The 26171-nt window shown below is 34.3% G+C and overlaps 2 protein-coding genes across 2 annotated transcripts; both read left to right on the top strand.

Annotated features, from left to right (window-relative positions):
• Positions 1-1640: 1640 nt before the first annotated feature.
• On the top strand, positions 1641-4426 carry LOC143619088 (large ribosomal subunit protein eL34-like). The gene is made up of 4 exons (XM_077091107.1): positions 1641-1761; positions 2903-2982; positions 3983-4092; positions 4226-4426. Exons 1-4 carry the CDS (start codon positions 1683-1685, stop codon positions 4317-4319), a joined length of 363 nt encoding a protein of 120 aa, XP_076947222.1. The 5' UTR covers positions 1641-1682; the 3' UTR covers positions 4320-4426.
• Positions 4427-11731: 7305 nt separating this feature from the next.
• LOC143619087 (small ribosomal subunit protein uS4y-like) lies at positions 11732-13474 on the top strand. The gene is made up of 3 exons (XM_077091106.1): positions 11732-11810; positions 11896-12277; positions 13152-13474. The coding sequence occupies exons 1-3, from the start codon at positions 11783-11785 to the stop codon at positions 13333-13335; spliced, it is 594 nt and encodes a 197-aa protein (XP_076947221.1). The 5' UTR covers positions 11732-11782; the 3' UTR covers positions 13336-13474.
• The last annotated feature ends 12697 nt before the right edge of the window (positions 13475-26171 follow it).

Here is a 26171-nt window from a genome sequence, read left to right as displayed (position 1 = left end):
CGTAATCAACTAATCCTTTTGTTATAAAGAATTCTTACTTGATATATCAGTAATTTCCAAAAGGGATAGCGCCTTCTAACAATCAAGACACCATTGTGACAAATGTCGTTTGGTGATTGTACATTCTTTTAAATATGCCTGCATAATTATCTTTAGAAAGCTCAACGCAGAAAATAAACAGTCATCCAAATAGAAGGCTCGTTTATGTTCACGAGCTCACTCGAGCTTGATAAGTGAAGCTATGGTTCAGACTCGTTTATCAAGCACTATCATTATTAGGCATGAATCCTAATATTATAAATCGTTCGTGTAATTAACTCAAATCGAAACAATAAGGGGGTGTTTGGGTTCCTTGTAATCTTTGACTTTCTCAAACACCCCCTAACTAGAGGTTCACAAATTGGGTTTTTCAAATACCCGGTTTCGGGTATGGTATCGGGTTTGGGTATGACCGGGTATTGGAAAATGGGGTCGGGTTCGGGTTCGGGTCCGGGTATTGTCTCTAAAAACTATACCCTTTGCATCGGGTTCGGGTCGGGTATAGAACGGGTATTCTAAAACCGGGTATTTAAATACCCTATTGCCTGGTATTGAAAAAACCCTATTTTTGGGTAGGCTTTTTTCTGGGTATTTTTCGGGTATAGATTGGATTTTTTAAAGGGTTGCAATTTTTAGGGGTATTTTCGGGTAATTTCAGATATAGATCGGTATTGAAACACCCGGTTTCGGGTCCCGGTTCTGGTTTTCGGGTATTACCGGGTATATCGGGTCCGGTTCCGGGTACGGGTTTTGGTACTGAAATGCATACCCTATGTGTACCCTACGAGTAGGGTCGGGTATTAAAAAACCGGTTCCGGGTATTTTTTTTCAGGTTCGGTTTTTTTTTTCACCTCTACCCCTAACTAGAGGTGCACAAAAAACCCGAACCCGTAACCGGACCCGAAAAAAATACCCGGAACCGGATTTTGTTATACCCGGGTTTTTAAAACCCGAACCCGTACCTGACCCTACCCGTAGGGTATGGATAGGTATGCATATCAGTACCAAAACCCGTACCCGAAACCGGGCCCGATTTATACCCGGTAATACCCAAAAACCGGAACCGGGTTTTTCCAATACCCGAAACTGGGTTTTTCAAATACCCGATCTATACCCGAAATTACCCAAAAAATACCCGAAAATACCCCTAAAAATTGTAACCCCTTAAAAAAATTCCAATCTATACCGAAAAAAACTCGGAAAAAACCCAAAAAAAATCCAAAAATAGGGTTTTTCAATACCTGGAAATAGGGTATTCAAATACCCGGTTTTAGAATACCCGGGTCAATACCCGACCCGAACCCAATGCATAGAGTATGATTTTTTGAGACAATACCTGGACCCGAACACAACTCGGGTATTATCAATACCCGATTTTTCAATACCCGAACCCGGGTATTTGAAAAACCCGATTTGTGCACCTCTACGGCTCTACCCCTAACTAAAAACATAAACAGGCTTATTAAACGATTATAGTTATCGGCCCAAGTAATAAGCCAGGCCCAAATACTATTCACATTACATTACTAGGGCAACAGTGTCACCCTAAATATAAATACCTTATTATTCTCATTCACCCAGCCTCCATTCAACCAGTGAATAATAATAATAAGCTGCCGGCCGGAAAACAAAACAAATCCAAAATGGTGCAACGGCTGACTTACCGGAAGCGTCACAGCTACGCCACCAAGTCCAACCAACACCGGGTGGTCAAAACCCCTGGTAATATTATTCATTAATCCTCTTAATTATATCATTCCACCGTTTCTAGGGTTTCTAGGGTTTTATGTGTGTGATTTCAGCAATTGAGGATTAAATCGGTTGATTTTACGTTTCGGTGTTTATGATTTGTGTAATTCGCATAGTTGTGTTATTGATTTTGAGATTTAATAAAATTGATTTAGTTTTTAATGTTTTTTTAGGGATTTTAGGGTTTTATGTGTGTGATTTTAGCAATTGAGGGTTAATTCGTTTGATATTATGATTCGGTGTTTATGATTTGTGTGTGTTGGAGAATATTGTTATTGATTTTGGGATTTAATTGAATTGAATGCATTATTTACTGTTTTTTAGGGTTTTATTTGTGTGATTTTAGCAATTGATGATTAAATTGTTTACAATTTTGTGATTTTGAGTTAATTGTGTTGTTGATTTAGGAGTTTGGTTGAGTTAATGCTTGATTTTGATAGGTGTTAAGTTATAGTGGTGCAAACTAGCCGAGACGCTCGCGAGCTACTTGAGATCCTTAAATGATGCTAAACTAGTGCATATTTTTAAAATTTTTAAATATATAAATGTTTTTTACATAATATTTATTGTCACCTATAAAATTATGAAAAAGTTATGTAAATGATAAATTTGAGTTATATACAAGATATATAATTAAAATATATATACAAAAAGGACTTTATAAATATAGATAAATGTCTAATATAAACAAGTTTGTCTGGAGTAAATCTTGAGCTTGAAAAACTATTCAGGAGCTGGTCGTGAGCTTTACGTATAGAGTACGAAGCGGCCAGCTATAAAATTTTGAAGAAATTAAACAAGTAGTGCATATTGATTATAAAAATTTATAATTAAAATGTATACAAAGTTGCTTATAAATATAAATAAAATGTTGGTCTGGACTCTGGAGTTGATCTTGAGCTTGAGAAACTACTTATGAGCGGTTCTTGAGCTTTATATATAGAGCTTGAAAAACTAAGTGTAAGGTTGGTTTATCAGACTAGCACTTTTTGGTTTTTTATGTTTGTAATGTCAGCATTTGTGGATTAAATTGTTTGTTAGTTTAATTTTGATTTTTAGACGATTGAGTTATTGATTTAGGAATTATTATTTAATTGATGGTTGGTTTTGATAGGTGGTAAGCTTGTGTACCAGACTACCAAGAAGAGGGCAAGTGGACCGAAATGCCCTGTTACTGGAAAGAGAATCCAAGGGGTATGATTGCTTATCTTAGCGTTTGTCGATTGTTTATTTCTGCAGTTATTATATTTACACAGTAATATTTTTAAGTCTTAAGATTGAATCTTTTGCCAACTGTTATCTGTTTACATTTTGTCAAAAAAAAATTTGGTATGCTTATGTGCTGTAAGTTAATTGATCTTTAACTTTCATTGGCGAGTGTCAATTTGATGGTATGTTTTACAGTTTGTTTTACTGTTTTATTGTGCTTGATTTTTTTTAGAAATGGATATGTGAAATGTAAGGTTAGATAAAATATGGGATTTTTTTTAACTACTGTTTGAAAAATTGGTCTAATTGTTGGCTACTATTTTTAACAAAGACAGCCCATTTTCGTTGGCTTGGCGAGCCAGTCTTGATGTTTAAAGGTTTTTTTTGTTGGAGCTGATTTTTTAATTTCTACCTTTTGTTTGTATTAATCTTTTAAAAATTGATAAGCATTTACTTGGATTATAATGCATATACCTAAGTGCATATGTTTTGACAGTATATAAATACTGCTTTATATGGTTTAACTGACTAGTTACTGTTTTTGATGATGTTGTAGATCCATGTAACGCTTTTCTGAACTCTTTAAGCACATGCATTAATAAAACAATTTTATGTTGGTATTATGAAGAGCTTGATGTTCCAAATTGTTATATGTTGGTATTGTAAAAAGCTTTATGTCCTTATCAAATCCTTGTGTTGCAATCTGATGGTTAACATGGTGAAATAAGTTAGTAACCGTGATTTTTTCGTATAATAATCTTTTAATCATTTTGTGCCAATCTTTTAATTTTGTTTTTTTGTTATGTTTTTGTTCATGCTTTAACTAAATATATTGCATTTAGTTTAGGACTGCTAAATGGAAGTTATTAAATGTTTAAAAGATTAAATAAGCTTACATGAAACGAAGTTGTTAAAATTTGTCATAAAACTTACCCTATTATTTAAAAAGGGTTTTTATATTTATACATGTGTTTTTTTAATATAGATTCCGCACTTGAGACCTGCTGAATACAAGAGATCCAGATTATCTAGGAACCGAAGAACTGTTAACCGTGCTTATGGCGGTGTGCTTTCTGCAGGCGCCGTGAGGGAAAGGTACTCCTTCATTCTGTTTTTAATCTTTACACATCGTCAACATTTTTTAAACTTTTCCACATTGTCAATTACATTTTATATCTGTTTTTTGGGTTTGATCGTTGCTGAAGTTTTTGTTCGATTATTATTTCAGGATCATTCGTGCCTTTTTGGTCGAAGAACAAAAGATTGTGAAAAAGGTGTTGAAGATCCAAAAGGCAAAGGAAAAGACTGCTTCCAAAGCATAGATTTTTCTCATGAGAGTAATTTTGGGTTTCAAGATTTTGAATCTGTAATCTGTTTGTTTGATGTTTGGATACTTTTATCTTGTTGACAATCAAACTCTATTAGGTTCTTGTTCGGTTTCTATGAATTATGTTTTTGGGATTTGTTTTTTGTGTTTACTTCTAAATTTACTTCTTTAATGTTCTTACTTTTACTTGTATTATGGAAACATTTTAAAGTTGAACGTAAAAGAAGAGAAAAAAACGGGTCAAGGACCTGACTAGGACCGAGTTGTGTAAAGCTAGCTCGTGGCTCAAAGCCCAAGCTTAGGGCTGCACCAAAAAACCGGTTCCAGACATGACCTGGCGGTATCTATGATCAACAAAGTCAAAACCAGAACCGGGTAAGAATAGGTACCGGGTATAGCTGGGTATTTAATCGGATTTTTGAGGTTTTTTCGGGTTTCGTGTAGGATTGGGTCGGGGTTTGACCGGGTATTGGTGGAACCGGTATCACCGGGTCCAGTTCTGGGAAGAAACCCAAAGCCGGGTCTGTACCAATGGATGGGGTCTAGAGGTGCACATTCCGGTTAACCGAAAACCGGTTTTTTTCCTAACCGGTTTTTTTAGCGGGAAATAACCGGTTAATCGGGTCGGGTGGTAACGGGTTTTGAAAAATTAATAAAAAAAAAAGAAAATCGGTTAACCGGTTTTTAATAAAATAATAAAAAAAATCGGTTAACCGGTTAATAACCGGTTTTGACATCAAGAATATAAACCGGTTACTAACCGGCGATTAGGATCGGTTAGTAACCGGTTAGGATCCGACCGGTTAGTAACCGGTTAGCTTTTCGGTTAGGAACCGGTTAGAAACCGGAAACCGGTTAACTGGTTTCTGTGTGCACCTCTAGTGGGGTCGGGTTTGCTTTTGGGAAGAAGCCCAAAGCCTGATACGTGCCCGCAGGTAAAGTAGGGTCGGATCCAAGGTTCCTGAAAATACCCAGTTTGTGCACCTCTACCCAGACTTGCTTGATAAAAGCTTGTATAAAACCAACTACAAAAACTTGATCTGAAACAATATGAGCTGAGTTGACTCATTTGTAACCGAGCCAAACTTGGCTGACGTTTGGTGTGGGTCATGGCTCGGCTCGTTGGCTTCATTTTAGGCTCGTTTAACTTCAATGTCAAGCTAGATCCTAATTGAGCTACCTCGTTTAATTTCGAGCTTGAGCTCAAATCCACCATGGCTGGCTCTACTCGTGAACATCCCTGGTGTAAAATTTCAGTTACTTTGAAAAACTCGACCAAGTACCAAACCAGACCCACTAGAACCCGAACCTGACCATAAGGTAAAAAACCTGACCATATCCGGAACTGTTCCTACCCAACTAGGTTCTTGACTTTGCTGACCATACCCGGAACCAGTTCCTACATGATTCCTGGTTCTTGAAAAAACCTATTTTGCCCACATCTAGTTACACATGATCAAGGGCGGACCTAGCATATATTTAGGGGTAGCCTCCGCTACCCCTCAACTTTTCATCGGTAGTACAAATTTTATATGCTTTGGTCGGTTTTCGTATTTCGCTACCCCTGAAAAAATAGAACGTTACCCCTGTTTGTTTAAAGTCCAACAAAATTAAAAGCCGAAACTAATTAAAGCCCAACCAGATTTAAGCACGAACTAAACAAAACCGTTTGTTTGTTTTTTCTTTATCCTTAAACATTTGTTTTAGGTCAGACATCAACATTCAATAAACAAAGTTTCATTCAGTCGTGGCTTCCTCCCCACACTGCCCAACCCCCTGCATGCTGCAACCGAGTAACCAACGCTCGGTGCTCCTTCAGTCCCTCACTCCCTCCTCGTCAACGATTTGAATTCTACTTGTTCAATTTATGTATTCTTCTACTTAAAATTGTAATTGTTTATTTGTTTAAATAAATTGTTAATTTTGAATTGTTTATGGGCAATTAAATGATTCTTTTAACAGTGAACTTCTTTTAATTTTTGTTGTCTTTAGAATTTGAACCCAATACCTCTCCTCCAAACCCATGTGTTTTAAAGGTTTTGCCTTTGGCAATAGAGCACCACCCCATTGGTAGCAACTGAATGATTGATTATGGTTTGTTGGACATTCGGATAATATAAATTGGAAATTTTAATTGATTAGGGATTTAGGGTTTATATGTAAATTGAAATTTATTATAGATTTATGGTTTAAATTTTATCCCTTCTAAAATTAAGGAACTTGGAAGATGAAACAACAAAGTCTTATTAGCAATCTTTTTAAACGGAAAATAAAAGAAAATGATATCGGTCCAAAGGCAAGTTAAAAAAAAAAAAACTATTCTACGAAATATCGTTAAAAAAATTCGATTATTGTATGAAATACGGTAAAAAAATTCGTTTTCATTGTATAAAATACGGTAAAAAATTTTTTTTTTAATGTTACCCTTGAGATTATGGTCTAGATCCGCCACTGCACATGATGTATGTTTTTCTAGTTAAGCTCCAAATTTCATTTCAAAACCTTCAATTTTCCGTCAAAAGCAGACAATCAGAAACAGAGGAGAGGTGGCACGACTAGGGTTTTGTCGTAGCCAGTGCCGGCCTATGATTTAGGGTGGTTTTGACATATATCGCAGGCGGCTATAGCAACTCCAAGTTCTGATTGACGCAAAGAGAGTACCAACCGACAAGATGCAAGTGCGTTGCGACGGTTGTGAAGTGCATTCGGCAATGTGGTATGATTTTCACAAACGACGTTAGTCGTCCGTTAGTGAGTGAGTGACAAAAACATGGAACTGAAGATCCCGAGACAAAATTTTAGAGATTGACACCGAAACCTAATATAGAAGTTAATTGGCGGATGAATGGCATACTTTCAATAACTTATATGTGCTAACTAATGATTAGCTTAGTATGAAGTTAGCTACATTTGTCAACGTGTCACCACACGTTATGAGTTATTTACCTCGGAACTTGCATGTTTACATAGACTACAACTAACTTTAGGAAGTAAACTGGCAGAAGGAAGAAACATGGAACTGAAGATCCCAATCAAACGTGAGTTTGTAAGACGTTGGGTTTAAACGCGTATGCTTAGCTTAAACGACGTGTACTATGATTGAAGTTGATGAATAAGGTGACACGTTGACTCTTTTAGCTAGGTGAACTTGTTTTTTTTGGTTTAAAATTTAGACTATTGAATCACAGTGTCGTGTATAATCAAAATTTGAAATAGATCACATAGTTGAAAGTGACCAAGTTGGTGTTGAGGTGATCACAACTTTGAATGTAATCAAGTTTATGTTGTGAGATCAAAAGGTTGAATATGATCAAGTTGTTATGGTAGTATAATTGTGATAAGCTTGTGTTTCATGTTACAATTGAAAATAATCGAGTTATCATTTATATAATGTTAGAAAGACATTTTAAGCGATCTAGAACTTGAAAAGTATTGGTGCAGGTGGCGTATGCATACGCTCATCGACGCAAGGTTACACAAGTCTAAAGTGTGATGTCTTATGTTGGGCATACACATAACTTAAGTCATGCACACAATGTATTCCTACACTAGTGCTGATTATTCATTTGCTGATTTAAATACTCTTAACTTTCAGTTAATAGCCGGGAACACTTATAACTGACAAAATGTTTCCTGTCTCTCTCAATTTTCACCTTATTTTATTTTGGCTCTCCCAAGCCATTTCAAAAAATCTCACATCGTCATAAAACTAAGTTTCATGTTAGCTTGGAAGTGCCAGAAGAAAATAAGGTGAAAATTGGGAGTGGTGGTACACATTTTGTTAGTAGGGAATGTTTCCGACCAACGATTGAAAACTAAGAGTATTTAAATCTAACAACCATTAATAATTTGTAAAATAGGGTTTGGATCTCAAATATAGTAATTATATACAAGTAGAGTAATTATGTAATTACATCATAGTGCAATTACATAATTACTATATTTGTGTATATATAATTACTTTACTTGATTATCAAATCAACATGTTAATTTTATTTGTACGTTAGCTTTCCCTTAATTAGTATGTAACGGACATAGTTTGTGACAACATAAGTAGAAGGGACTATTGATACAAGTGTAGTAACACATTGTACACTCAACTCATACATTGTTTTGGAACTTTACACTATGGTCCTTCAAAAAGTTCCAATAGGCCCACCTCTTCATTTTATTAAACTTTAGAAGTTTCCAAATGTTTTTTTTTCCAAATAATTTTGGCCAGTTACAATTTGAACTCGATTCATTTTTAGATCTTTATTTAAAGCTTGAGCTCAGCTTATGAGTCGTTTTATCAAGCGTGAGGCTTGTCTTGTTTATTATTAGGAACTTTTATATATTTTGTGAAAACCTTTTACAAGCCTAAGCTCGACATTAACTCGTGTGCAGTTCTTTAAACGAGTCAAAGTTTGGCTCGAGCTTTGCTTTATAATATGAAATGCATAGAATTCAAAAGGTATTAAAACCCAAAGAGATAATTGTTGTTTGCGTCTCTGTGGTTTTAGGGCGGAGACACAATGAGTCTCCGAAAATTTTTTTGAACTAGTTGAGTCCACCCGGACGAACAATTTGAGTCCCTGTGGTTTCAGTAAAATGAAAGTTTACCAAAAAAGTTAAGTAATGGCAGGGACTCAAATGGTTCGTTTCTGAAACCACGGGGACTCAACCAGTTCAAAAAGATTTTCGGAGACTCATTATGCATCCGCCTTAAATCCACAGTGACGCAAACAATAATTTTCTCAAACCTGTCTCTCTTGTTGATAGTTCTAAAAATATGTTGTTAAAACTTCAAATATATTGTTACAACGTGCATATTTATTATGCACATCTCGACGTAACTTTTATGTAAAATGAAGTTGTGTGTGATATTGCACAACTAATCTAAACACTTATATACACGTCGTTAAAGTTGTACAAATATCCAACATCAACTGTTTCCACTGTCTGGCGCCCTTACACAACACTATGTATGGGTTCACGTACACGTTTTGATTTACATGCTCGACAATTTTAATTTGTTTCGCATTTTTTGCATCACAACGCACTCGGGTTTAAATAGCTAGTTTTTACTTGAATCACAAATAAAGGTGCACAAGCTAACAGGTTATTAACCGGGTCCAGGGCCGGCTTATAGGGGGGCTGGGTGGTCGACGGCCTCAGGCCCGACATCCCGTTAGGCCCGAATTTTTTTTCTAGAATTATATGTATTTTTATAAAAAATGATATGTATATATTTAATGTTTAAACTCAATTACATAATAATTAGCTTGGTATAGTGGCAAAATGGTATGACTCCCAAACAATAGGTTGTGGATTCTAGTCTAATTTGAAACATGTTTTAGCCTATTTTTATATAAAAGGTGTTTGCACATCCCAAATCATAACCAAGTAAACCAATTTAAAAGTTAAATTGTTTAAACCTAACAAAATAATTCTTTTACTTAAAATCCAAAATATTTTTCGCCTTCGGGCCTGACCGGGTCCAACCCGAAATCCTAATCGGTTAGTAACCGGTCCACTATTAATCGGTTCTAACCGCCAGTTAGAAACCGGTTTATAGTAATGATCTTTGAAACTAGTTACAAACCAGTTAACTTAACCGATTATTTATTTATTTTACATATTTTTCTAAACCGGTTTTTTTCTGGTTAATTACTGGTTAACCAGTTCGTGTATACCCGAAACCGGTTATACCGGGTAGTGGTTTCTTGTCTCAAAAACCGATTAGTGCCCGACCCTAGAGGTGGGCAAATAAGCCGGTTAACCGAACTGAACCGAAACCGAACTGGTTTGAAACCGATTATGAGAAACCGTTTTGGAACTGATTGAAACCGTAAGTTTGGAATCAGTTTGTAATTTTGTCCACCAAAACCGGTTCCAAACCGAATTCAATCATAAACCGGCTTTGACTTTTGTTGACCAAACCAGTACGTGCACCTCCGGTTTGTGTTATTGTGTACCACTGATAAGTTGATAACCCAAACAAAAAACCCCAAAATAACAGTCCGACACCCATTGGGCCTGAACCAATCCGGCCCATTTAACATACTCTAAAACCAAACCCTAGCTGTATTTCACGCCTCACTCTCACATTTGTTTTCTCAGGTTCAAATCCCCCTTTCATTCTCTCAATTACACTCTGTAACCAACATCATTTGCGTGTTTAATTTTGACCTAATTTATACTCGGTTTGTTTAATAGGAATTGTGATTGTTGTGTTTAATTGTTACGATGTGTGCTTGTTGCTTCATGTTAAATTGTTATATTTGTTTAACTTCGACAGTGAATAGGTATTTTATGAGAGCTCGAGCTCGGCTTGTTCTTATTTACGACAGCTCGGATCGAGCTTGAGCTTGTTTTTATTTACGAATGCCTGGGTTCGCCTTGTTTTTATTTACGAGAGCTCGAGCTCGGCTTGTTTTTATTTAAAAGAGCTCGAGCTTTGCTCGTTTTTATTTACGAGAGCTCGAGCTCGGCTTGTTCTTATTTACGACAGCTCGGATCGAGCTTGAGCTTGTTTTTATTTACGAATGCCTGGGTTCGCCTTGTTTTTATTTACGAGAGATCACGCTCGGATCGTTTTTATTTACGAGAGCTCGAGCTCGGCTTATTTATTTATATGAGCTTGATCGGAGTTTGAGCGTGTCTCGTTTTTTAAAATTGGAGCTCAAGCTTTGCTGGTTTTTATTTAGGACTGCTCGCGCTTGTGTTGTTTTTTAAAACCGGAGCTCGAGCTTAGTTCGTTTTTATTTACGAGAGCTCGAACTTGTCTCATTTTTTAAAACTTGAGCTTGGCTCTTGAATTGATTTTTGAAGTTTAAGCTAGGCTTGTTTATTAATTATTAAGTTGTGTGTTTTTTTTAAAAACTCTTGTATTATCTGGGAAAACTTAAATGAGATTGTGCTTGGATTGAGCTCAGCTGTGTAGTTGAAATTAATACGTAGACTTCTGAAAGAGCTAAAGCTTTAAAAATACACAAGGCTTGAACTTCGGCGACGTCGCTATACAGGCTTTATTTGCAGCTCGGGTCATTTTGGGTTTTTAGTAGCTTTTCAGCAGCTCCATCTGTTGGCACTGCTAATTGATATCGGTGTTGATTATCATGTTTTAATGTTTCTGCTTTGTGTTTAATTATTTGAATAAAAATGTGTTAATTTATTATTTTTATTGTAGGCACATTATTGTATTTTTATCAATCCGATTATTTTTTCCAGACAGATTAACCGGTTGAATTTAATTTGAAATTTTCTCCCGGTGTCGGTTTTCAAGTGTGTATTTAGTTGGTGTTTTTTGTTAATTGACTCACTAAGTATAAATTTGGGTTGTTCTGTCTTCATTAGAACTAAATGTTATTGGATGTTAAATGCTATTGTATGTTATTGGAGTTAAAATGTTTATTTGTATTGGACTAATATAATATTTTAATCCTTAGGTAAGGAAGACTGTGAGAAGGAGCAGCAATGGTCCACGTGCCGTTTTATCGTAACTGTAAGTTGTTTTAACTCATTGTTTTTTCATAAATATTTACTTCTTTGTTATTGTTAATTCCATAAATCACTAAGTTGTATTTCAGATGGTAAAACATTCAAAAAGCCTCGTCGTCCATACGAGAAGGAGCGTTTGGACGCAGAGTTAAAACTCGTAGGAGAGTACGGTCTTCGATGCAAACGGGAGCTCTGGAGGGTGCAATACGCTCTTAGCCGAATCCGTAACGCTGCACGTATGCTTTTGACCCTTGAAGAAAAGGACCCGCGTAGGATTTTTGAAGGTGAAGCTTTGATGAGGAGAATGAACCGTTACGGGCTCTTGGATGAGAGCCAAAACAAGCTTGATTATGTGTTGGCTCTTACTGTTGAGAACTTTCTAGAACGTCGGTTGCAGACTCTCGTGTTTAAGACTGGTATGGCCAAGTCTATTCATCATGCTAGAGTGCTCATCAAGCAGAGGCACATCAGGTATGGTTTTAAAAGCTTTACCGACTTAACTTGTGTTCATTTTTTTAATATTTTATACATATACATAATATATATATATTGATGTATGTATGTATATGTGTATGTATGCGCATATATATATATGTGTGTGTGTGTGTATATGTATGCATGTGTGTATATATATATGTATATGTATGCAAATTATATATACATTTATGTATATATATGTAGATGGTGATCACAGGGTTATACAACAATTCAGAACAATCTTTTTTTTTTCTGGTTTGAATCGGTTTGGTTTTTGTGCCGATCAAAATGGGTCTGGTTGGAGTATCGGTTTGTTTGACTTGGTATTGAGTTTTTTTGGTCATAACCGAAATTGATGGAGTTTGTTTTGGTAGCCCGAATAACCAAAGATATGTGTAACCGATAAGTGAACAGAAAATCGAATTCACAATTGTTTTGGTTATTTTTCGGCTCCGAATACAGCTCGGATCATTTTTGTTATCGATTTTTTGTAAAGTTTTTTATATTCATATTCAATAATCGATTTGGAATAGTGTTAACCGAACCGATTTCAGCAGATTGAACAATTCATTCGGTTCCTCGTTTTCAATTAAACCGAACTGATCGATTAATACTGCTGAACCAATTAATTGAATTCGCAGTTCTGTTCGTTTTTTTCTCATTAATTAATTGAATTAGCCATATTCAACTTAAAGTTTTCTGTTGTATTAAAAATACATGTTTTTATTTAAAAAAATGTTTTTTTAATAATTGTTTTTTCAAGTAGGTTTAGGGTGTAAATGAACCGAATTAAGTTTTGCAAAGCTCGATTTTGTTCCGTCTTTATAACATTATTGATATCATTTAATGAATGTTGCTGTGGTTACAGGGTTGGAAGGCAAGTAGTGAATGTTCCATCATTCATGGTGAGAGTTGACTCACAGAAGCACATTGACTTCTCTCTCACTAGTCCCTTTGGCGGTGGCCGACCCGGCAGAGTCAAGCAAAAGAACCAGAAAGCCGCTGCAAAGAAGGCTGCAGGTGGTGATGCTGACGAGGATGATGAAGAGTAATCGATCACCTTATAAAGGTTTCGTTTTTATTATTGTCTTTGGATGTCGTTTATTTACTCATGTTTTTGGAACCTTTTATCATTAGGAAGTTTTGGATGTTTTGTTTTTGTTTTTATGATCAAGGATTGTGTTTTAATGTGCTAAAACGCGGTTTTTATTGTTTACCAGTGGTTACCCTAGGAGTTTTAATATGTTTTGTTAGTTTAAGGCGTTATCTAATATAAACTTGGGAGGGATGTTTGATGTAAACCAGGACGGGTCAAATACGAGCTTTCAGAATGTGATTTCAACTAATTGGAAGTTTGCTCATTAAACTGATTTTCGCTAACCTAAATTGTATCCAGTTCCACTTAAAACAAACGGGTCAAATACGTGCTTTCAGAATGTGATTTCAACTAATCGGAAGTTTGCTCATTAAACTGATTTTCGCTAACCTAAATTGTATCCAGTTCCACTTAAAACAAGGATCTTAAATCTTGAGTGTTAAACAATGTTACCTACGTGTATGTTTTATGAAGCAGCCGATTAATCATCGGCTTGGCGCTAATTGTACCCATCATGCTTTGATTTTGTCTAGTTATTAGGCGCTAGTTGGTCAAAATCGATCTAATTGGATAAAACCGGTCCAAATTGTTCAACTTGACGTCAGCCAAAATCGGTCTTAGATAAAACCGGTCCAAATTGACAATGTCGTCCAACTCGGCACAATATGTCCAGAAGTGTTTTGGTGAAATCTGACCCAACATGGTAATGGGCCCAAATATACTTTTTGACCCGAATGATTAGACAAGAAGCCTTTAAGTTCCTTATTTGTTATTCCAGTCTATGTATTTGCAATAGTCGCTAAGGCGTTGAACTAACGCTTAGTGACTTTTGCAAATACGTGTGATGAATAAATGTTTGCGCGTCAGATGGTTTACATACGCATAACCAAAAAAAAATAAAAAATACTTGCACCTCCGCACGTTGTCGTCATAAAATTAACCTGGGTTTCAAATAAGAAAGAAATTACAATAGAAAATCATGGAATAAACAACAAAGTTAAAATATGAATTATATATACATTGACGTCCTCTCTGTTATATTCTATCCAATAATTTAACTAAGAATTTATTTAAAAAAAATCACGATTTTCTTGTTTTTATACACCCACATAAATTTGTAATTTAACTAAAATTTTTTTAAAAAAAATCTCAGTTTTTTTGTTTTTATACACTCACATAAATTTGATAGATAATAAATTAATAAATAATAGTTTTATATTTAAAAAGTTACTGTAACAACTTTTTGTAATCTAAGATTAGAAAAATAAATGAGGGGTTGTCAATGCTTTAAGCAATCCACCACAGCCAAAACCATTCCCGATAAATTCTCACAATAGCATTATCTAACGCAATTAGCCTTCTGGTTCAATGGTACAAGAATGATAATTGATGTTTGAATATTTTAGAAATGGCATCGAATTCGAACTCGATGGGTATACTAGAAACTCGACACATTTGAACAGGTTGGGGTTGGATAATTGGGTATACACCATGTTTAAGATTAGTTCTATTATTGTCGCAGGTTTGAGACAAGTTTGGGATACGCTATTTACCTGATTGTATATCCATTTACCCGATCCAATTACTCGATAAAGTGTGCATATTTACCTTATTTTATATCCGATATAATTTTTATATTTTTTTAAATATGTATATATACGATACATCAATTATTGGCACACACTATTTTTGTCATATATGCATTTTCTTTTTCTTTTCTTTTTTTGTATAATTTTGGTATTTTATTTGTATATATTTTTTGAATAGCAACTAAACACCCATCTATCAAGAAGCTAGTTGATTAGTAGTTACCCGATAGATTTCTAGCGGGTTTTGGGTTGGACATACCCAATGGGTAATTTTTTTAAAAGTTAACAAGTTTACCTAAAACCACGAGTATACTCAATATTCGACGGGTAAATTACTCGAAAGAATCATAGAACCCACAAAATATTATTTAGTGTAATGTGAACAACATTATTGAACACATTAATATTGAAGTGGTTTTTTGTCACGCCAATTTAGTATGATGAAGTACATTTAGTTGTTGGCTGACTTTTAGTTATACTTTTTTCAGCATTATTTGTGACATTGCAATATTGCATAGTGCCGTTTTAAATGTTTCTTTCAAATTTAAAAGATTATAATATTTGGCTATTAATTAGAAATTATTATATAATATAATTAACAACTTTGGTGCCGCAAATGGTCTATTGGGCCACTTGACGGCACCGTATTGATCGGTGATTTTTTTTAAGTTCAGTTAACATAATAAACGTTATGGAAACCGACCAAACGTCAAATATTTTTTGCTTTAGTTCCGGGACCAAATCTAAAAGCAACCGACCGAGTTCACGCAGACTTACGACCTTATTTAAATCCCATGACCGACAACGCTACCGGCCGACCCCCCCCCCCCTGAAATTGGTCGTTGGTCCACGTTAAGTTTTATATTTCTTTTCGTTTTTTAGTTTGGTACCTTAAGGTACGTAATCAAAACTGACCAAATTCGTGTCAAGTTTCCGCCTCAATACTCGGGCCGACAACGCTTGGGTTTTACCACCGCCCGGTTTGCCAACCAAATAAACATCGTCTTAAATATTTTGTTTTCTTATATGTTAATGTTGTTATATATGTTGATTTAACGAATTAATTTTTTGGGTTTTAACCCTCAAATTTTACCAATGGTGTCTATATCATAACAAGCGCAGCCGGTACTGACCGAATTCGTGTCGACTCATAGTCGTAACGCTCTGGTTTTACCAACACTCAGCTTTCAACGATGGGGTTTTGCCAGCTGCCCCGGCGCAACACGCCGGGTAGAAAAACTAGTTTATTATAATTATCACATTTTGGTCGTTGTCAGTACAACTAACGAAATGACTGGTAACAGTCCCATCTTTTAACATGTTTACTTCTAACGGTCCACGACTAATGTAAGCGTAACTCTGTTAGTCGCTGTAAAACGTTTTTGACTTGAAAATTTTTTCCCCGCAGGAAAACTCAACCTTTTCGTTCCAAACATCTTTGGAACATTAGATCGTACCTTTAGAAACATTTTTTTAGTATAAAAAACTCAATTATTGGGGTCGCCGAATCCTAGTTGGTGATCTCCGGAAAATGTTTTCAGCCGGAAAACTCCTTTTTCAGGTGAGAAAACAGTCGGTGATGGGTTCATATAGTGGTGCTCAGTGGTGGTGGTGGTGTTCGGGTAGGGTGGTCAATGGTGGTGTTCATGTGATGGTTGTTGGTCGGTAGTGGCGGCGGTGCTCAGCTGCAGTGTTAAAGTGGTGGCCAGCTACGGTGTTAAAGTGGTGGCGTTCAGGTTAGGTTTTCTGACGAAAATGAGTTTTTCGGCAAAAAATGTTTTTTAGGCGATCGGAGATTAACGGAGTTACGATTCTGTTAGTCGTAGATTGTTAAAAGCAAACATGTTAAAATGTGAGACTGTCACCAGCCATTTCGTTAGTTGGACCGGTAGCGACCACAAGGGGATAGTTTGAATTATTTAAAACCAATATACGTTAAATTGTTAAATAAATTTAAAATGAAGCAAGTGTAACAAGTTATAAAGAGTTTTTTCTTTAATAATTGTCGGACGGGAACCATCTCTGCGATCGGTCTGCTTGAGTACTCTTGAACATCTTTGGCTCGACTGGTTATGCAGACATCTGATTGACCAGTGAACTATATCGATGGTTAGACCAAAATTTTCAAAAAAAACAAAAATTATAAACTTCCTTTACCTCTAAAGTATCATACATTGATTCGTTACTACTTACTACATAATATATATCAAATTCAAATTCTATATTTGATAAAAAGTAAAAATTTACTTTCGTACTTCAAAACTATTTTCATCTTTTGTTTTAAATCAGTTATTTATCTAATTATCTGGAAAAGTTAAAATGCAAAGGAAGACAAAAACGAGAACGGTGAGAAAATTTGTGGCAAAAAAATAGTAAAAAAAAAAATCATAACTCAAAATATAATAAACTACAAAAAAAAGAATAAAAAACTAAAATGTTTTCCCCATCATTCCCATTTAAAAAAATGACGAAAACACACAATGCCGAGAAAAAAGATACAATGACGTATATAAACAAAAAACACAATGATAAATAAAAAAGAGACTAATAGATCGCAAAATATAATGCAATGCCGAACAAAATATAACACAATGTTGAGTAATATAACACAATATTGAGGAAAAAAATACAATTCTTCTCATTTTTATTAATTTTTCATTGTTTTTTTACAGGGTTTTTTTCGGCTACATATCCTTGTTATCCTTTTCATTTTTGTCCCGTAGAATAACTTGACCCCTAATTATCTATTTCTTTTAGTTATCTTATATATACATATCTCTCTATATATATGCATGTATGTATGTATATATATTTATATTTTTTATAAGTTAGTTTTTAAAAAACCAATCTGACTAGTAGATTGATAAGAATTTGTTATATGATATTGAATAATAAGCTTAGCAAAAACACAAATCGCACAATGAAAACTTATATGAGAATGAGCATAATGATGTTAGTTAAAATAAAAAAATTATAATATTTGAAAATGAATGAGTAAACTTATTGAAAGGATAAATATGTAAATTAATGTGTAGATGTTGACATGATTTTAACTTTTTTTTGGTAACATGAACACAGTAGGTGTATTCTAGGTATGGATCGGAGGATGAAATAACAATTCAAAACAAATTGTAAATAGAAAAACAGAAGAAACTTACAACACCTAATCACCTATAGTTTTTCTTTTAGAATACATAAAATATTATTATTTTATTGTTATTGAGTAAAGTGCAAAAAAAATAGGAAAATTCTAAGAACACCCTTCCTTTTTGTTAAAACACCTATCAATATATCTCATATATTGGGTCCTGTATACCCCCTGCATTGGGTATACAGAAGCGTATTGGGTCATTTATACCCCCCGTATCGCCCTATACGGGGTGTATAAGGCTCCGTATAGACTTATACGGGACGTATAGAAGGTGTCTAGTTGTCCCTAACAGGACACAAAAAATATCCTGTGGTCAGCACTATTATACAGGATTACATCTAGTGGTGGTTTTTTTTTTCAGATATATGTTTATAGAGCCGTGTTCCTTTCAAAACTCAAAAAAATCTAAAAATTTTAATAACTTTTAACAATCAATTGTTTTTTAATGTTTTTTATATATTAATATTATTTAAGAATAGTTTTATCATTTTTTATGTATAAATATGTGATTGCATATACAAACTACAAGTTTTAAAAAATTATGTGCAAAAAAATTAGATATTTATAGAGATTAATTTTCAGAATTTAAGTGTAAATATGCAAAGTAAAATTTTGAAAATTAGTCTCTACAAATATCTAAAATTTCTTACCAGAGTCAAATTATTCTACAAAGGAGATTAAAAATGAGAAAAATAAAAAGGATTGTAGTCACAAGAAAAAGCTCTTAAAAATATCAATCAATCATACCCAGTGGAAAATCCTATCAATGACAAAACTATAAATAGGGTATAGGAAAGGGTGGGATGTAGGCGCACCGTACCTCTATCCAATAGAATAGAGAGGTAACCCCTTAAAAAAATAATGAAAATTAATAAAAAAAATCATAACTCAAATTTTAATACAAAAACGAAAAATGTAGAAACACAAAATTGTTTCCACCGTATTTCTTATTTAAAAAAAAAGAAAAAGAAAAAGAAACAATGTTGAGCGAAAACGATCATCGTATCTTTTTATTTATTATTGTGTTTTATGTTTATTTTCACCTTTGATTGTGTCTTTCTTAACATTGTGTCTTTTTTTTCTTGATATTGTGTTACATCACTCAACATGTGTCATATTTATTCGTTATTGTGTTATATTTTGTGATCTATTGTGACTTTTTTTTATCATTGTGTTGTTTTTTCATTTTCGGCATTGAGTCTTTTCGCTGGTTTTTTTTTTGAAACGTGAATGACGGGGGAAACATTTTGATTTTTAAAATTTTTCTGTTTTTATTTATATATTAAGTTAGATTGGTTTTTGCGATTCAAAAAGGGGTAGCGGCGCAGCTTGTTGCCCGCTTGCCTTCTGTTTCGATGTAATCCAATAAACAATCATATATTATACTTTATACATAAATCTATCATTCAATAATTGCCTATCTACACTAGAATGTTCAATATTTGGATATAAACGAATTATCTAATTAAAAAGTTTTTCATTTTCGGATGTTTGGTTACTTGCGTATGAAAAACGTTCTCAACTCTAAAGAAAGAGTCTAAATTGACCGAGATAAGGTTTTAGGTGTAACATGATATAAGCTAACATGTAATTATATATATTAATATATTTTTATATAAATATATATATATATATATTAATATATTTTTATATAAGCTAACATGTAATTATATATATTAATATATTTTTATATAAATATATATACCTAATAATCAACCCTGAAACTATGGATGTTATTTGTATCAGGTTTTCGGGTTGACATGTTGAATTGTTCAACCCAAACACCACCTATATTAGTATTTTGTCAGCAATATCAACGCTAACCTGTATACATTTAAAAAAATAAAACCCGGACACGACTAAGGGTGCAAGCGAGATGAGCTTCTCGAGCTCTGATCGATAAAAAAAACTCGAAGCAAGAGCAGGTTATTCGAGCTTGAGCCTCAAATAAGCTTGTTTACCTCTTTTGGGCTTTTATATATTAATTTCACATTGCACAACCGAGCTCGAGCCCTACTTTGACTCGTTTAAGGTATTACCTGAGCTCTAGCCGAGCTTAGGCTCATTACTAAATAAAAAGCATATATAAATTAAGTAATAAACAAGAAACGAGCCGAGTCAAAGCTCGAAAATAAACAACTCACGAGCTGAACTCCAGTTTTAGAAAAAAAGCTTGAAACAAGCCCAAACTTCCGCAAGTCAAAACAAGCCAAGCTCGGCCTCGGCTCGTTTATACCCCAACAAACAAACAAGCAGTTAGTAATTAAGTTGACAAAGTGTTAATCAACTTGGTGGGGGTATAAAAGCGTTTAAATGGGCCATAAATGAGTTAGTACGTGACGTAGTTTAATTAAACAGGTTGTCAGTTCAACATGGTTAATTAAACAACTTAAACATGTTAATACCAGCACGACCTCTTTAAGCAAAATAGTTATACCAACCCGAACACTACCTATATTATCTAAACAAGTTCGATATATAATACAATCCAACATCTAATTACGTATTCATGGTTTAAATCGTGTCAGAAATTGGCACCCCTGTTTAAAATAAGATAACCCAAGTTTGAAAAAATAACAAGTTCTCTTTGCAAAATTAAAAACTAGTGGGGGTGTGATTGAAACTTTTTGTGTGAGACAGTGGACCCCACATGTTTGTCTGCCTAAAACCTACGCTAAGGTGGGTCCCACTGCAGACTTTCTTTAATCGAGATTGGGTCCCACATTGGAGTACTACAAAAGCAAATAAGCAAGTTGGGTGGTACCTTGTACAGAACGCCCATGGCGTATGTTAGAAGTGGCCACCCTCTATTAAGAAATCAGGAAAATAAATATTTTTTATATTTTAAAAATGTGAGGGTTTTAAAAAAATCACTTTTAACATGAAAACACATGAAAAAACCTTTATATCCCAACTGTTTTTAATTTTTTATTGTTTTATATATTATTACTTTGTCAAAAGAAAAAGAATTGTAAAGGAAAATTGCAAAATAAATAATTTCATCTTTTGTGTCGATAATAACCCCATATTTAAAAATCAATATCAACGGTCTAACCTTTCAACTATTTTTATCTCAATAGTTATCCGTTAAAAAACACTTAACGCTATTTTGTTTTTTTTCGAGTTTCAATCCGATGTTTTAGGGCTTTTGATCGGAAGAAGGATACGAGTCAATTGATATAAAACTTATCCTGAAGTAGTGATCGAAACGACGAAACAGTGTTTCAATCCGGGTGTTTGAATTTCCAATTAACAAAAATCAACCAATTTGATACATCATTTCGAGATAAGTTTTGCATCACCTGCCTCGTATCATTCTTCGGATCAAAAGCCCTAAAACATCGGTTTGAAACTCGGAAAAAATCATAGACGTTAAGTGTTTTTTAACGGAGGACAACTGAGACAAAAATAGTTGAAAAGTTGGACCGTTAGTAGTGATTTTAAAGATGAGATTATCATCGACCAATACACAAAATGTAAGATTATTTATTTCCAATTTGCCAATTATAGATTGCGGAAGTGAATATATGTATTTGGTGAAGTTACATGTGTATTATTTTTTATTTATTTTCGATTTGGTAAAGACTAACAACATATAATAAATTAAAAAACAAAATTTAAAAAACTAGTGTTTTAAGTGGTTTTGTTTATGAGTTTTCAAGTAGCGATTAAGTAACTTAATGGTTTTTATTTTAACCCCCCTTTGTATTCATAAATTTTCAAGCTTCTCCATATGAAAACTTTATGTTGCATACACTCGTTAATAGAAACTTGTTTTTATATATCAACGGTATAAGTTGATGCTATTTATTAAAAAAAATAAAGAACGGTATAACTTGATATAATATATTTAATAAGGTTTAAATAAATCCAAAGATATTTATTATTATGGTTTGCTATTTTAGAAAACAAATTTTGATAATATAAATTTAGTCTAATAATTGATATAAAGTTAAGGAATGAGATTGGTTACCGAAAACCACGATCCCAAAAATCGCAAATTCTAGGCATCAGCACCGAAATATTTGGTCCGGGACCGTTATTGAAGGTAAAATTCAGGAATACCGGTACTTTTTTTTTGAAAGGTAAATTTCTTTGCTGGTAGTGAGACTTGAACCCAAGACCTTAGTGTTAAGAGACTTTGTCTCTACCATTGGGCCACCATCCCAATAACCAGGAATACCGGTACTGAAAACTCAAAACTTTGATACCGTTTTGGTAATAACGGTACCAAATCGATAAGGATTTTGATACCGGTATCCAATCGATACCAATACCGAATTTGCCTCATCCCTAATACATAAAGGTAAAATAATCAAAATCAATTTATATCAGGCGAAAGAAAATATTTAAAGTAAAAAAGTTAGGAAAAAAATTATTAATTTATTTTTGTAAAGAATAACGAGTTGTCACACACTAAGCAATAGAATAATGAGCCGTGCACGACAAAGACTACACTATTTATATTATACACGATGCATGTTTTTTTGAAAAATAAATTGATAAATTTATATTTATAAAACTTATTTTATTTTGTAACTTTACACAATTTGATCCAAAATACCGGATTCATATGAGACGGTCTTTCCAAACTACCTGATTTCACTGTTCCTTACAGAGTCATTTTGTTCTTTGTCAAACGTCTTGGGTACTTTTACCCGAAGTTTTTTACAGTTTTACCCAATTTCACAATACGATTCATAAGGGGCGGTGTTTCCAAACTACCTAAATGCGTTTTCTGAATACGCTCAAATTAATTCACGTTTTTAATTCTAACTAAATATACTCCAGAACTGTATTTAGTATCTCCCAACATCTTCCTCTACAAACGAGTATTTTAGCATTTTGTTGTGAGTCGATTATCCAAACATGATATGACTGTGAATAGAAGGAAAACGAGTAACACAGAAGCAGATGGATTAATATAGTTTGAGTATAGGAAAAATGAGTATGATAAGAGAAAGTACCTATAAGATTTGATGAAGATGGTTAGAAATAGAGCTGAAAATTTAAACATGATACATGAATACACGATAAGAACCTGTACGATTTTAACATATATCAGGTATGGTTCTAGCATCTTTCGTGTACTAAACAGATAGACACGAATATGTCAGTTAATTTTCATGTATAAACAAGTAAAATACCGTTTACATGTTAAGTACTCGTTAGTAACTGGTTAGATTTTTTTATAAATAAAAATATATAATAATATAATATGTTATATACCTAAAGTTAACCTTAAATTTTCATACCAAATAATTGAACACGACGCACGTTATTTCGATCCAACATCAACCGGATGACGCACAAACCCTTCTCTGATCCTCCCTCTTCGGTTCTCTGGTAGTTTCCCTCCACATCTCCGGTAATCACAACCCTTCGAATCCCCGTCTACCTCTCCACATCTTCGATTCTCCGGAAGTCTGGCCTCCTTGCAGTTGCAACGGCGCCAGCGGCCACAGAACGACCGAACCCTTCTCAGATTATTCGACTTGTTCGTGTCTTATCCTGTATACTAGGTATTAGTAAGTAAGTTCGTGTTTGGGTTTGGGATACAAGTACATGATAAGTTTTCGTGTCGTGTACAGGTATACACGTTTCGTGTTCGTGCCTTATCATGTACCAATATACACGATATGCGTAGAGGTACAAACGAGCCGAGCTACTCGAAATCGGCTCGTTAAAAAGCTCAATCGAGCCGAGCTTAATCGAGCCCGAGCCCGAGCTTCACTTATCGAGCTCGAGCCAGTTCGCGAGCCTAAACGAGCTTGCCATTTATCTAACTTTTTAAAATATCTATTTAATAATTATTAATTAATATATATAATCTTATAAAAAATAAATAAAAATAAGTTAATAATATATATTATTTTATATATAAAATTATAATAGAAAAAAATATAAAAATAATTATAATTATATAAAAAAATTGATAAATGGTAAACGAGCGGAGCCAGAGCCAAGCTCGAGCTTGGAAATCTACTCACGAGCCGAGCTTGAGCTCTATGTAACTTAAACGAGCCGAACTCGAGCCTAGTCGAGCTCGGGCTCGGCTCGGCTTGTTTACACCCCTAGATATGCGGGCCTTGGTTAAAAGGGCTCCCTTTTTATAAGGAAAATTGATTTTATTAATTCTATATTTTTATACTGGTCCATAATAATCTCTATCTTGTAAAATAGTTATTCTTCTCATCTTTCACATTAATGTCACTACCCATTTCTTGGTCAATGTTGATAAAATAATTTAGACAGAATTACAAATTTTGTTCTTTAAAAAAAGTCAAATTACGGTTCGTGTCCTTTTCTAAGTTTCCTTGCAGGCGGTGTACTTTAAACTTTTTTTTTCTACACGTTATGTCCTTTACGCTAACTGGGTTAGAAAAACTCAGTTAAATGACAACATGTGCATAGCATGTGAGGGCATATTGGTCTTTTCGTCTATATCCTTTTATTTATAACACCTTAATTAGACCATTAATTAGACCACACCAGCATCATCATTCCACATAATTCCGATGTCGTCGAGAGAACCAAGATCATACCAGCATCATCGTCCCACCTAACTTCCGTCAACATCCACCTGCAGCCATCCACCACCATTAAACGAGATTCACCAGAGCCGTCGTTTATCTTTATTCATGTTTCTGTTAATTTCTTATCATTCCATATGAAAACCTATGGTTTGTTATTTTATAAAACCTAGAATTTGGGGATTTTTCAAATCGATGGGTCAGTGTGGTCAGGGGATATAGCTAGTTTGCTGGATGCTATAATTAATCGATTGTTGGAGTCTCGACGAGCGAGGACGGCCGGTAGGTTCAGTTATCGGAGTCGGAGTTCCGGTAACTTTGTACCATTTTATGATATATCTTCACTTCACGTCACAACAAACCCAATGTTCAAACACACACTCTTCCTTCGCCACTTCACAACCCACCAATCAACTCACCTCCGTTACATATCCGACTTGACCCGACCCGAAATAGTCGACACCATCTGCCGTCTGCTCGTTCTCTGTCGTTATGACGCTATAACCACTCTCTCAATTAAGGGTTTTGATTGGATTTTTGGAGGAAGATGAGCGTTTGGGGATGTGGGTTTGGGCTGAATTAGTTAGGGTTTATCGGGAATTCGGGTTTTCGCCGACTGTGTTTGATATTGTCTTGAAATTGTATGCGGAAAATGGGTTGGTGAAGAATGCACTCCAGGTGTTCGATGAAATGTCCAAGTTAGGATCTACTTGCCGGAAAAACGAGTTGCAGGTTTCCGGTGAGTACAAAGAAAAACGAGTTCAGATCTTCAATTCGACCCTTGTAAGTCACGATTTGCAGGTTTGATTTGGAATTGGGACTTCGATTTGGAAATAATGTGATTTGCAGGTGTAATAGAGATGAAGGGAGGTGTGGTGGTGATGGTGGTGGTGCACAAATGAAAGGAAGGTGTTATAAATAAAAGGATATAGACGAAAAGACCAATATGCCCTCACATGCTATGCACATGTTGTCATTTAACTGAGTTTTTCTAACCCAGTTAGCGTAAAGGACATAACGTGTAGAAAAAAAAAGTTTAAAGTACACCGCCTGCAAGGAAACTTAGAAAAGGACACGAACCGTAATTTGGCTTTTTTTAAATGACAAAATTTGTAATTCTGTCAATAATTTATTTACTTAGAAAATAGCTATCTTTAATTTAATTAAAATAATAAAAATACTAAGGAAAGTGCAATTGATTGTCACGCATGTATTATATAATTAACACTACTCTCCTCATAGAATTTGATTTAAAAAAAGGTTTGGTTTCAGATCTTCATGATTTTGATCTAGATCTAACAAACACAAATAAGATAAAAGCCATTATTCAAACCGGATTATAAATCCTATACTTGACTTGATTTATGAATCCAACAACTTTGGATAGAGTTCGAGAAAAAACAATATTATATTTATGCGTACTAATATTGATATTATTTTAAGTATTTAATAACAAACTTAAAACTATTTTGAAGTCGGCTATAAAAATTACACAAGTCTATTTTGTATCATTAAAAAG

Source organism: Bidens hawaiensis, unplaced genomic scaffold, assembly GCF_021521415.1.
Source record: "Bidens hawaiensis isolate Kalapana, Puna unplaced genomic scaffold, B.hawaiensis_p1.1 tig00002414_1, whole genome shotgun sequence".
Taxonomy (NCBI): domain Eukaryota; kingdom Viridiplantae; phylum Streptophyta; class Magnoliopsida; order Asterales; family Asteraceae; genus Bidens; species Bidens hawaiensis.
The sequence above is the reverse complement of the archived record's forward strand: the minus strand, read 5'-3'. Positions and strand labels throughout refer to the sequence as shown.